The sequence below is a fragment of the Phaenicophaeus curvirostris genome, chromosome 15, assembly GCF_032191515.1.
Source record: "Phaenicophaeus curvirostris isolate KB17595 chromosome 15, BPBGC_Pcur_1.0, whole genome shotgun sequence".
NCBI lineage: Eukaryota > Metazoa > Chordata > Aves > Cuculiformes > Cuculidae > Phaenicophaeus > Phaenicophaeus curvirostris.
In genome coordinates, this window is record NC_091406.1 from 15,097,556 (window position 1) to 15,110,641 (window position 13,086).

The 13,086-nt window shown below is 42.2% G+C and overlaps 1 protein-coding gene across 1 annotated transcript in view; it reads left to right on the forward strand.

Annotated features, from left to right (window-relative positions):
* The window catches only part of WWC1 (WW and C2 domain containing 1), a 70,187-nt gene extending 57,635 nt beyond the window's left edge, over window positions 1-12,552 (forward strand). Inside the window, exons 13-23 of the mRNA XM_069868924.1 lie at window positions 1,359-1,439; window positions 2,354-2,440; window positions 3,201-3,393; window positions 4,882-5,034; window positions 5,646-5,746; window positions 6,517-6,664; window positions 7,354-7,518; window positions 8,618-8,710; window positions 9,557-9,787; window positions 11,174-11,295; window positions 11,820-12,552. Coding sequence (XP_069725025.1) covers window positions 1,359-1,439; window positions 2,354-2,440; window positions 3,201-3,393; window positions 4,882-5,034; window positions 5,646-5,746; window positions 6,517-6,664; window positions 7,354-7,518; window positions 8,618-8,710; window positions 9,557-9,787; window positions 11,174-11,295; window positions 11,820-11,886 — 1,441 coding nt within the window. The 3' untranslated portion in view covers window positions 11,887-12,552. The remainder of the gene's footprint in view (window positions 1-1,358; window positions 1,440-2,353; window positions 2,441-3,200; window positions 3,394-4,881; window positions 5,035-5,645; window positions 5,747-6,516; window positions 6,665-7,353; window positions 7,519-8,617; window positions 8,711-9,556; window positions 9,788-11,173; window positions 11,296-11,819) is intronic.
* Window positions 12,553-13,086: the final 534 nt, after the last annotated feature.

Sequence of the window (13,086 nt, forward strand, 5' to 3'; positions counted from 1 at the left end):
GTGCATGCTGTGATGCAGTCCCTGCCTGCTTAGATCCAGGATGGGATTTCTGCATGAAACCTCCCCCTCTGTGCGTAGCTTACAGCCAGAGCTGGCCTCTCTGCTCTTGCCAGGTTTCTCGACCTCCCTTACTGCTTGCTAAAGCTTTATGGGGAGGTTTAACAAAACGTTCACTGGAAGGTACTGATCTTTTTGAGACCTGCTTTGGCTGCATCTAACATGGGTTTTCCTACTGTTTTAATTAGCATTAATATCAATTATGGGGTCATTTTTTTGCGAGACATGACCATAGAGATAAAAAAATGGCTCATCTCACATGCCCCCTGTTCATTCATTAGCTCCATTAATTTTTTTAGATAAATGAGTTTTGGGGTTGTTTTTTTTTTATGCCTACAGTACAATTCACTTGGACAAGACTGTGCAGTGCTTCTGCAAAGTAGACCTTATGGGACCAAACCAAGCCAGGCAGTCAGACGGCTGAGTCCCTTTGGTGGGATAGGGAGCTCTGCGGAGAGGGGAAGAGGGATCATGTGTGACAACTACAGAAGGCATCCCACGCACACCTGCATGTCTCCTGCTTGGTGTTCTTTGGGTTGTTGACTTACCAAACTTTCTAATGACTGCGGTATCATTTTGATGCCTCTGATAAATGGCAAGCAGGGAATGGGCAATATGTTTGTCCTCTGACAAACATTGAAATGTAATGAAATGCAAGTGAGCGCTAGAAATGCTTTAAGAGGACATTGTTAATCCTGTTTTCTTGTGCTACAGCGTAGCCTCTGAGTCAATTCAACTATAAGTGTAGTTTTGGGGACTTTGAGTGCATAAAACTTCAGAGGCGGAGAACATTGGGAGGGAAACAATGCAGGTAGCTGTTCCAAAGAAGACCAGTCAGCATACTCTGTCACTTTTAATGTGCTGAGGGAAGTTTGACTTCTTAAAGAAACAAAGGAATGACTATAATCAAATCAAACTTAAGAATTTTTGCTGTCATGATGCAGGACAGGATTGCAGTTGTTAAGTCTTGTTTCTGTTGCTGGGCAGTCAGCTGTCTTTATTAAAAATCCAGTCAAGGGAACTCTTTAAAAATCCCCCACTGCCTTATTTTTGCACATTCTTTTGTGTGGCTTTTTTTGGCAGAGAAGGGAGAAGGCATATGACTTTCTGCTGATAAGCGCTGTTATACATACCTCTAAGGATGATTGCACTTAATTCTTAAATGGGCTTTCTTTTCACTGCTAATTTTACAATCCATATAGCCAGCCCCTGAATGGAAGGGAAAAGATCTTGTATTGCTTAAACTCTAGCAGTTCAGTCAGAGGGAAATCAAGTCCTTAACTGTCTTTGATTTCTTTCAGACCATGTGTGTCAGAAACAATGATGTTTGACAGTGATGATACAGAAGCGGTTGGGACCGCTAAAGTGCAAATTGCAATGAGGTAAGCGCTGCACATTTTTATTGGATTTTTCTTGCAACAGAAACAATGATATGTGGGATTTGAAAGATAGTGCTTTCTGTTCTGTTTTCTTATCCTGTTTGTCCTGTCCTATTAGTACTAACGCCCTCTTTATAGTGTAACTGAGAATTACACGCGACTCTCAGAGGTCCTTGGCCCAGTTTATTCTCTTTCATGTCGGTGGAAATCAGCTGGTGATTTTGTGGTACGAGCATGCAAGCCAACAGTGGGAGCACAGACCGTGCTGGGCTGGAGGAAGCCTTTTGCTGGCTTGCAGGCTCCTTTAGTGTGCAACTTGTGGGGGTAAAACTACTGAGAGTAAATGGCAATCACCATCACTGACCACACCTATATCCTCAAGTAGTGGGTAAGGCATAGGAAGGTAGCCACAGAGGCATCTTTCTTAAATGACTTAGTAGAAGATTGTTTATGATTTGAGGAAAAATAAGCAGTGCAAGGCTCTCCTGTCATGGCCATCAGTGGTAAAGCAATGGTTACTCATGGCTTCTCAGCTGTTGTACCTCAAGTATTTCTCCCTGCAATTTTTTTATATTACAGTCATTATGTAAGGCTCTTGAAAAGGTTTTAGTTTCAATGCACCAATTTAGACATCAGGAAAAACAATGTCTGTTAGGTCAGATCTGTAGTCCATTGTGTCCGAGTTCCTAAGCTCTGGATGTTCTGAGCTGTTCTAAATTCTAGATGTTCTGGTTGCAAAACTTCATGTAATATGAAACTGCTTTTGTTTTAAACTATAGGCGAGCCATCACTGTTTTGTCTTGTTTGTAAATTTTGTTGTTGTTTGTTTGTGTTAATGAAACAAGTGGAATATTCATCTATGAAGTGCAAGGCAGACTGCTCTAATACTAATGCTTTTTTGTGTCTTTCTAATTTAGATATGATGACAAAAATAAACAATTTGCGATACTGGTCATCCAGCTCAGTAATGTTCCAGCACTGCTGTTACAACAAGATCAAAAAGTGTAAGTGGATGACAGAAATGTGCTTGAAGTGTTTGTGTGAGATTTCAGTGAGAAATAAACAGATGTTGGGTTTGGGGTTTTTTTTTACACTCTTAAAAATTTGCCTTTCTGAAATGCTTCTACACTTATGTCAACATTTTTGAACTAATAAACCCACAAACTGCAATAAGATGTAGCTTTTTTTCCTGAAAGGTCTGTACTTGCTATGAAAATACTTGCCTGGAATTAGCATTAGCCAGCAAGGTTTTTAACTGTAGCAGTGCCCAGGGCAGCTGCATCGAGTGGAGAGGAGGAGGCGTTTGTTCTGCCACAGGACACATCCTTGGACACTGGCACAGATGCATGTGTGGGGAAGAGTACAGCTTATACTCATTCTAGGCACAAGTCTTGAAATCAGCTGTGTGGCGAATAAACTGACATAAATTAGATACATTTTTTCTTAGGTGTTCACCTGCAAAAGGGGTATTTTAAGCAGCATGAGGATTTGCACAGACACAAACAACCTTGTAAAACATATCCCATGATGTTCGATTGCAAGATTCAGAATGAATACACTTCAGTGTATGGAAACTCGTGCCACCTCTTGTCTCTGATGTTGTGACAAGATGTTCTTTTTTTTCTCACTTGACTGATATTCCAAAGAATAGAATAGGACAGTAATGCCCACGGTGCTTAAGATGAAGTTCACTTGCAGGCATATGGAGCTGTTGAAATAGAGGGAACTACAAACCTGTACCGATTATGATGTTTTTTTCAATAGGAACATTCGCGTGGCTGTTCTACCCTGCTCAGAAAGCACAAGCTGCTTGTTTCGCACAAGGCCAGTGGAAGCTTCAGACAATCTTGTGTACAATGAAGTATTTTGGGTTTCTATCTCTTACCCAGCTTTACGTCAGAAGACTTTAAGAGTCGATGTTTGCACTGTAGACAAGTGTCACCTTGAGGAATGCTTGGTTAGTATTAATCTCTGGTTTAATATTATTGTGGGGTTTTTTTTCTCTTTTTAATTGAACATTTTTAATTGAACAAAACAACGCACTCAGACACATGGTGTAGATTTTGGGGTTGTCCTATACAGGGATAGGAGTAGGACTCAATGATCCTTGTTGGGTCCCTTCCAACTCCGGTCATTCTGTGAGTCTGTGGAAGTATCAGACTCTGTTTCTGTGAAGGTTTTCTTGATAATCCTTAGCTATGTGATCTCTCCCAGGTAGTGTTCTTTGCAGTAACAATTTTGATCAGGAAAAAATAAATGTATGAGATAAAAATTTTGTTACCAAGCTACAGGTGACTTTCTCAAACTAAAGAATTTCCCTTCTGTAATGATTAAATGAGAAACCCTACCTATGTTTCTTCCTTCTGGAAACATTTGTTGTAATGTAATTGGGAATGGACTCCTTACAGTAATTTGGAAGCCACTGTAGAATATTGAAAATGTCTAAAGGATTTTTTTAAAAGCTGCTATTGATCAACACGGTTAAAATGCATACGAGTGTAGTTTTTCAAGTGCTACTATTGCCATAGCCAGTCATCCCTTAATGTTGGAACAGCTTTGGTGTTGTTTGGTATTACCTGAGCAAGTCAATTTTAATAGAACAATTCCTGGACTCAATAGCCTGAGCAGGATGTGTTGAGCTGGGACCAAAGCAACTGTTAAGTTACAGAAGAGTTGATGTTTTGTCGTGCTCATGTTCTTGACTGGAGAGGTGTACGTTTTATAGTGCTTCTGCATTTCTTCCTTCACTTGCTGTACAAAGCACACTTTGGTTTGGGAAAGTATCTGTTTTCCAAACGGGTTTTTTCTCTTTTGGCAGCATGTACTGTCCTGCAGTACCTGAGCTTCAGGTGGGAGCACGCTACCTTACAGGAGGTGTGCTCAGCATGTGGTCTGCTGGACTGGACTGGTGCAATGGAGTCAACTTAGACTTGGATTAAATAAATTGCAAATCGGTTTTACTTCCATTTGGAATATGTCAGGATGTGTACTAAATGTAATGAAGTAAAAAATAACAAGGCAGATGAAGAAGAATGGAATATACAAAACTAAACCATCTCCATCTGTGGCATTGGTTCCTGTCAGCTTTGCAGGTTTCTTGAAGGGCAGTCTTCATCTCCTGTTCCTCTCTTTTTCTCTGAAGCTCTGTCTTATCATGGTTGCAATTTATCCTGGCTGTAGTAGCACTGTTTATACTTCTGGATTCTTGTACGCAGCAGCTGTAGTGAACCACTGGCTACTTCGATTGAAAGTCCTAGACAATGTTAAAAATAATTCAACATAAAGCATTGCTAGTGCATTTGAAATGGGGAAAAACAGGGCAATTTTTCTTCCTGTCAGACTTGCTAAAGTCAAGTAGTCACAGATTTTTGCTGTTAGTTCTTCTAACTGGTATGATAGTGGTTCGTACAGTATTACACTAAAAGTGTGGTTTTGCTCTTTATAGGGTGGTGCACAAATCAGCCTTGCTGAAATTTGTAGATCTGGAGAGAAATCAACACGTTGGTATAACCTCCTTAGTTATAAGTATCTGCAGAAGCAAAACAGGAAAAGTAAACAAGGAAACACTCACTCTGAAGTACCCTGCACTGAAAAAACAGTAAGAGCAACTGCTGAAATCAAACAAATCTCTTCTAAGCAATACTAATGAGAAAGTTTATGTGGCTGAAGGACTGTTAAAACACATGAGAAGCAAAGGCTGGTGTGTTTATACTTAGAAACTGAAAATGTCATCACCTGCAGTGAAACAGTTAACATGTTTATTGCAGATACGCCCTTGTCTTGGGCTAAGTACTTATTGAAAACTGCTCCTCGTGAAGCTGAGGGATGTGGTATGTGGTCTGGTGTAAGTGATGTGTGAGCTCTCGCCTTTCTTCCTACTAGACAGTTCACCTTGCTGCCGTGAAGTTGCTGAACAAATCGAGATACAGGCTTTCCTTTGCATATGTGTAGCATGCCATGTGCTCAGCCTATAGCTTCACACGTGCATATGCCAGGGTAGCTGGGGGGCAGGGGTGGGCCAGGTACGCTCACACAGGCTTGACAGAGCGCTTTAAGTGTAGTAGGCTGCTTGAACAACATGGGTGCAGAGATTACAACTCTTTCCTGCCACCAGATGAAAGCTGGTTGGGGCTGTTGTGACCAGAAGGGCTGGGAGCTTCGCAGTGTTTGAGAGTCACGTCTTTACAAGAAGCCTCTTGCTTTCCTCAGGACTCTGTCTCAGCGCTCTTAGAGCAGACAGCTGTTGAACTGGAAGCTGTGGAGAAGAAACTGGAGGAAAGCAGAAGCACTTTAACTAGTGGAGAGAGCTGGTAGGTAGTATCCCACCATCTCGCTGTTGTGGGATGAGCAGAGCATTTGGGGTTTTGTGTGCAGAGAAAAAAGCAGATGATACAGAGCTCTGGGAAGCTGCTTCTGTCTCCATCTGTTGTGGTGAAAAATCCCTTCTGTTCTGAGGTTTTGCTTCAGACTATCTCAGGAAGTGAGAACAAAGGAGATAAACATTGAAAATGGTCAATAGCGCTGTGCTAATTTTGTTATTTGTGCAGTGTTCTGTGGATGTCCATGAAAGCACCACTGTGTGGTGGAAGGTTTTGCTTGAGTATTCATTTTGGCTGTTATTTACATGGTTCAGATTCAGATTTTATTAATGAAACCCAACATTCAAAATAAAAAGCAAACTTGACCAGTGGGTTTGATGGAGAAGCCAGCTGTGAGTTCAAAGGAGCTGAAAAGGATGTTAAAACAATGCTTCAATTTTGTCTAGCACCACTTTTAAACTAAGATTAATGGCATCCAGAGAGCTCCCCTTAAGATGCACTCGTCTGAACCCTCAGCTTGCTCCCTTTGAAGGGAGATCAGTATAAAGATTTGGCCGTAATGGTTGTCTTCTGATGCAACCTCACTAAGTTTCAATTATTCCCTTATAAGCCTGTGTTTGTGTAATCTTAGTGGCTACGGGACCTTCCAGGTACAACTGGGGACATGTTTTCGTCCCGCAGTTTCCAGGGGGTAACTCCTGCTGCAACACCAGAGTATTGTGCACACTAGGCCAGTTCAATCACAAAGCTGTTCTTAACAGGCAAGATGAAGAGGTTCCCGATCATGAAGAACAGGATGAGAACAGTGAAAATGAAGCAGAGGAGGAAGAAGAATTCTGTGCTGGAAAATCGCTGTGGGAGGCAGAGGAAAGTCTGAATTCCCAGCTGCACATGGAAATAGCAGTGAAGGTAAGGTCAAGGGATTTTGAACAGAAATATGAGTGAAGCTTCCTGTTGCTCAGCTGACTGGGTTGCTCTTCAGCTCAGTAAGGCTACCGCAGTTATTTAAAAGTTCATCACTGATGTGTAAATGTTTTTCTATGCAAAATATTTTTAATTAATTCTGCGTGACCGTTCTGTCCCACAGTATAGCGTCGTATCGTGTCTTCTTTTTGCTGCTCAGGGGAACTGTTTCCGCTAATATGACCTGGCTTAATTCTGAAGGTAGCTATAGTCTGACAAAATTGTGTGCTTGCTCCCTGTAGATGTGCATACAGCACGTCCAGATTGGACTTGGATCTTTGCTGCAGACGCACAAGTAAGGGAGTGATCTTTAAAATCGTGTCTGTGTGAGATTGCCCGGTCACATCGATGTACCGGATCAACAGGCAAAGCTCACTGGAATCAATTGTGTTGTACAGCAATCAGTGGACGCAGAGCCCTTAGGGAGCGATACAGTTAACGTAGCAGTTTCTGAGTTCAAAGAGTGAAGTGTCTGGACACCCTGCATGAAAAGGGCTAAAGAATATCTGTTTTAGAATGCGATGCCTCTGGGACTGAAAGTGGAGACGTATTGCAGGTGGCTGTCAGACAGCCCTGGATTTGTGTCATCGGTAAGATGGCAGGCTGGCATTTACACTGCTGTGTCTATCTTTCAGGTGGATAAAGAGACAAACACAGACAGCCTTGCACAGTCTTCTACTGTAGTTCGTCCGAAAGACAAAAGAACAGCAAATCCACCGCAAACTCAGTTTGTCAGAGGTAGTACTATCATCCGCTCAAAAACATTTTCACCGGGACCACAAAGTCAGTATGTGTGTCGGGTAAGCAAAAGGCAATCCTGAGGTTATAAATGCTGGTTTTCACCAAGGAATGCAGGATATCAGTGTTCACTTAGTCTGAATTTTCCAGAGATACCTGATGTTGCTTTCTTCTCTCCCTTTTTGGCTTCAAATATTGCTCTGTTCTCACCCCCTAGACAGTATCTTTCCTTGACACTAATAGTATTAAGCACAAATTTGTAAAATGTTTATATGCACATGATTGTGGTACATGCAGCACGTTGGGATTCCCAAACTAACCTGGAAGGGCTGCTGTAAGACAGTAATGGATAACTATACATCAAACCCTTTCCTCCTGCTTTAGGACTGTTCTGTGCTAACTTGAACTGAGTTAGCTGTGTCCACCCCTTGTTAGATGAGGTGAGCATGAAAGCTTGATAGAAATGGAAAGGTAAGAACCTGGTAATGTCAGTAAAAAGAAATTGTGGGAATCTCAAAAGTGTCCAGTGTGCTTTGTCCGAAGGTAACTGAACAAGCCACATACTAGGTCAGGATGTCAACTCCACTGCTTTGAAATGTTTGTTCACATTTATTTCCTGGATCGTGGGTCAGTCTAAACTGTAAATAACTCATGTCTTAAATTGAATTGGCAAACAAAGAAGCGCTGTCTTTTATCACACGTCTTGTCCTAAGCGGGCATGCTCTCAAGACAGCTGAGCTGGATTTGATGTGCAGGTTGCCTCCGATTCAGAAGGACGTACTTCCATAGAAACAAGCCTTATTTAATTCACAGCAGTGGCCTGTGTGTCCCAGCACATGCAGATCCCACACGCCTGTTCCCCTCCAGCACCCAACTTTGAGAAGGAATACGAGAAAGGAATTAAACCCTGCTTGAGCTGAGCTCTTTTTAAGGATCTAGAGACAATCACAAAAGACAGGCTGTATGTGTGTAATGTGATGACTCTTTAGGTTGCACATAGTGCACTCAGATTAGCGTAGCAGCTGTCCGCTGTAGACTTTCACAAAACTTCTTAGTTCTGCTTACATCCCCTGTACAGAACACTGATCTTGCTCACAATGTATGTACGCGCTGCTTGTATTTGTTTAATGAGAAATATGTGGGGTTTGCTTTCATTTTCAGCTGAACCGCAGCGACAGTGACAGTTCAACGCTATCCAAAAAGCCCCCCTTCGTTCGAAATGCAATGGAGAGACGAAGTGTCAGAGTGAAACGGGTAAAAATATCACCACTTTTTTTTTTCCTCTAGCATAGACACTTGCAAAAAGCAGAAAACTCTTTTGAGGGAAGAATTTGCAAACATCGATCAGTTGCCGCATGCTTTCATGCACAACCTTTTCTTTGTGGGTGACAAGTCTCTTGAGGATACTTGGATATATCAGAATATGACGGGAATGTTGAAGTTGGAACTGGTTTAGAACAATCGGCTTAGGAGGATGGTTCCTGTCTTTTTCCATCTTGTCAGAGCAGAAGTAGCACAAATAGTTTTGCTGTGTTTGTTGTTGTGAGATTCTTAAATGGATGGGAGGAGCTGGGGAAGAGGGTGAGGAGAGTGATGTCTCAAATGTTCAGGTGACCCTGTTGTAGTGACTCCGTGGCACACAATGAATGCCTGTGCCCGTTGTGATGGTAGTCACTGATATTCCCCCAGGATACTGATACAGAGCTGCTGAGAAGAGGGTTTTCTTGAGGCAGCTTGTGTTTGAAACTAGCAGAAGGCAACATAATATGTTACTGGAAAAAAAATAACACAGGTTTTCTGCTGCATTGTGGATTCATCTGAAGATGAGACATTAAACTTTGGAGCAAGGTGTGCAAGCGAGACTTGTTTTATTTGGAGAAGCTGCCAAGGAAGAAACTTAGTAGAAACTCCAGAATCAAAAGCCTTACCTATAAGACTTGTTAGAGTTTGTGCTTTCTGTCTTGAGATGAATTGGAAAGCAGGATTGATAGATATGCCTTGTGCTAAGAGAAGTGCTGTAAAAATGGGTCTTGTGATGTATTTGGCCCTTGGGGCTATACAGGGCAGTTCTCATCATTGTATTCATACACCCTTTTGTAGCCTTCAGTCAAGTCCTTTGGCACAGAGCGCCTAATCCGCACTTCACTAGACCTGGAGCTGGACCTGCAAGCTTCAAAAACCTGGCATGATCGGCTGGTTCAGGAGATCTCAGTGCTGAGGGAACTGAAGGAACAGTTGGAACAAGCTCAAAGCCAGGGTGAAAAAGAGTTGCCTCAGTGGGTGAAGGATGATGAGAGATTTCGACTGCTGCTGAGGCTAGTGGAAAAGCGAGTGAGTAACACCTGCCTTTGAATTTTATTCAACATGATTTGAGAAACAGGGGACTTTGGACCATCAGGCAAGAAGCCTTAGCACTACAGTCACTCGTATCTTCCACTTACGACTCCATCAGGCAAGTGATTGATGGTGGAAGCTGCAGTCGTTGAGCATCTGATTGTTCTCAGGTGTGGTATTTACAAACTGCAGTCTGTGCCTGCCTTCTCACAGATATCAAGGTTAGGAAGATAGTTATGTCTCTTGCTCTTTCTAAGAGAAATAATGTCTGCATAAAACTTAGGCATGGATGACAGTGGACTTCATCCATGTCATCCATCCTACTAGAAGATCCTTTACGAGGTAGTATACATGGTCTAATGCACACTTGTGAATTTTAATACATACGAAGTGATAATATATCAGATGATAGCAGACTTTCTGGCTTTAAAAGCTTCACAGTATCTCTTTCTGGTTATGGAGTGTGGACTGAAGGGTAGGGGTGGAAAGGAGACAGAATTAATTACCAAGAATTTCCACAAACAGGTCATTAAACAATTTTGTTTGCTTTTACGAAAGTTTTCTTCGCTTTTCTCGAGAGGGTTTAAACAAAAATCATTAGCTTCAAAAGGAATATGCTTACAGATAAGGTAGATAAAGCTTCATAAGTGTCTGAATAAGCCTGGGTAGGTGATGAGCGAGGTGAGTAGAATCTGTCCTGTTAGATTTTTTAAAAAGAAAAAGTATTATTCCATAGCTGATGATCTTTATCCCTTAGATGATGGACTTCTTGTTCTTCACAATAGTTTGTCCCCTCTTTAACTTCCTGTAGAGTTAGTTCTGATAGTCCTGAACCCAAACATTTACCAGTGCAGAGATTCCCTGTCTCAGCACAGGGGCAAATAAGAGAAGTCACCAATGCTGTCTGTTTTATCAGGTGCGTAGTAGCTGTGGTGTGTCATCACGGTTAGCATTTACCTTCCTCTGTGCACAGGGCTCCTTCTCAACTTCTGTCCACCTCTGCTGCCACCAGTCAGAAACTAAGTGGTGATGGCACCAGTGCGTGAGCGAGTCGGTACAGGATTCTCTTTGGAACGTGGATTGCCACATTCTTACATGAGCTGATCTGCTGGCTTAAAAATATATCAAAAAGATACAAAGAAGGTGCAGGTAGCACCCATAATTCTTACCAAAGAGCTGGAAGAAGGCCTCACAGAAATCTCTCTTCATTACAGTGGTTCACTGGGAAGCCTTTGGTTTAGCTTTTGTGGCTCATGATTTCCAGAGTCAGCAACTTCCAAACCCCTCAGACCTGCAGCTGAAATACTTGTATATTCAAAGATTAGTTGAGATAGAATGATTCCTCCTGGAAACATAAACAACTCTTTTCTGTTATTTGTTTAGGTGGAGAAAACAGAACACAAATGTGAGCTTAAGGCCGATAAAATGATGAGAGCTGCTGCCAAGGATGTCCACAGGCTGCGAGGGCAGAGTCGGAAGGAGCCTCTGGAAGTACAGTCATTCAGGTAATTACAGGTCACTGGTAAAGAGCAGGCAAAATTGACTGCTACCATGGCTTTTCTATGGATGATTAAGATAAGGAAGAAGGCTAACCTTTGTAGTTAACTCTTCTGCTTAAGCAAAAGCTTCGGTATTTTTATATTAAAGTACAAGGTCTGAGAGTCAGGGAAACTAGCTGCAGCACTGCATGTGATCTCAAAGCAACCAACGGTACTCTAAATCATTCTTCACCTGGCAATAAATGTTCAGATTCTTTGTTTAATAAAGAAGAAGCCATTTGCTTCTCTAAGTAACGTACTTGGAAAACCAAAATCCCTTGAGCCTTTCTGAAATAGCTTCGTGCTGAGGTTGGTGTTGTGAGTTTAACTCTAAGGATGCCTCATCTCTGATATGCGAATAAGAGGTGTAGGTTGCGAGAGAATGTGCCACTGCTGCTTGTGGTGACGACTGGTGGGATGAACATTAATGTTGATGATGGACATTTCTGGCAAGACTTCCGTTGCATTAACAACTGATCTTCTCATTTTAGAGAGAAAATGGCATTTTTCACACGGCCGAGGATAAACATTCCAACGCTCTCTGCAGACGATGTGTGATCACCGTGAAGTATTTCCTTTCTGGACAATTCTACAAGTGCAGTTTGAGTTTTGAAGTTATTTATGTGGTTTAATGAAGGTACCAAGGCATTTGTATATTAGAGCTTTTGTCAGTACGTGGATGTTTTGAAGATTTTTAGGTTAAAGTTATATCATCACAGAAACCAGCATTAAAGTGACAAGATTGTATAGTTTGTATATTTAGGAATGTATTTTTGGGAAATAGAATTTTAAATAAGAACAAACTCAGCGTAAGGTGCTGTTATTCTTAAATAATGCTGTTTAGATTTTTTGTACAGCTCTGCCTTTTAGAGGTTTTACTGCAATAAAATAAATTTGAAGGAACCTCACCCCTACCTTCTATGATGTTCTGCATCGGACTCTCCTCCGAGTGGCGTGTTTGTACCCCGTGGGGAATGCAGGGAACCAGATTTGACTCCCGAGTGCTGTGAACGAATTCTCTGTGAGCTGTGAAGCTTCTGTGTTTCCCGCCAGGTCATAAAAGTAGGTGTGAAGTTCAGGATACTTGCACTTTTAACATTTGTACTGCAGCTCATGTCTGTAATGGGTCTGTGAAGGGGACTTGGGGAGCCCGTTGAAACCACTGCTGTGGGAGGAGGGCTGCAGGTTTTAAGTCCATCCTAGGTTTTTCCAATAAAGTGACCTTTCTGGACAAACCTGCCTGCTTGCTTTTTGTTTCGTGTGAATCAGCTCGCCCCTAACTTGTTTTGCCCTGTCCCTGGCTGGAGGTGTGTGGGTTTTAATGCATCTCGCTCTGCAGGCCCTTCAGCCCCGGGGTGTTTGAGAGGTGGCTGGTGGATATATTCTGCTGTGCCTGGGATTTCTGCTTTGGGTCTAAATACGGGGGTTTCTAAATGTGCTGGGGCTGTAACTGTTGCTGTGCACACGTGCTGGGTAGGAGACCCATGCACCATCTCTGTGCTCGTGCCTTTGGGGGCCCTTCCCACCGTCCCCCTGAGGGCTCCCTGTCACATGAGGCGCTGTCACTCACCAGAGGAGCTGGTTTTGCTCCCTGCCCATTCCGTTCCCCTAATACAAGTGGTAGTTCCTATTACAAAAAGCGGAATATTTTTTATTTAAGCTGAAGTAGAGTTAAGTTTCATCTGAGTAATTGTATTTTATTGAACGCTAGACAGTGTCCCTCTGATAGGATGTTTTCTTTCAAATACTGTTTTTCCA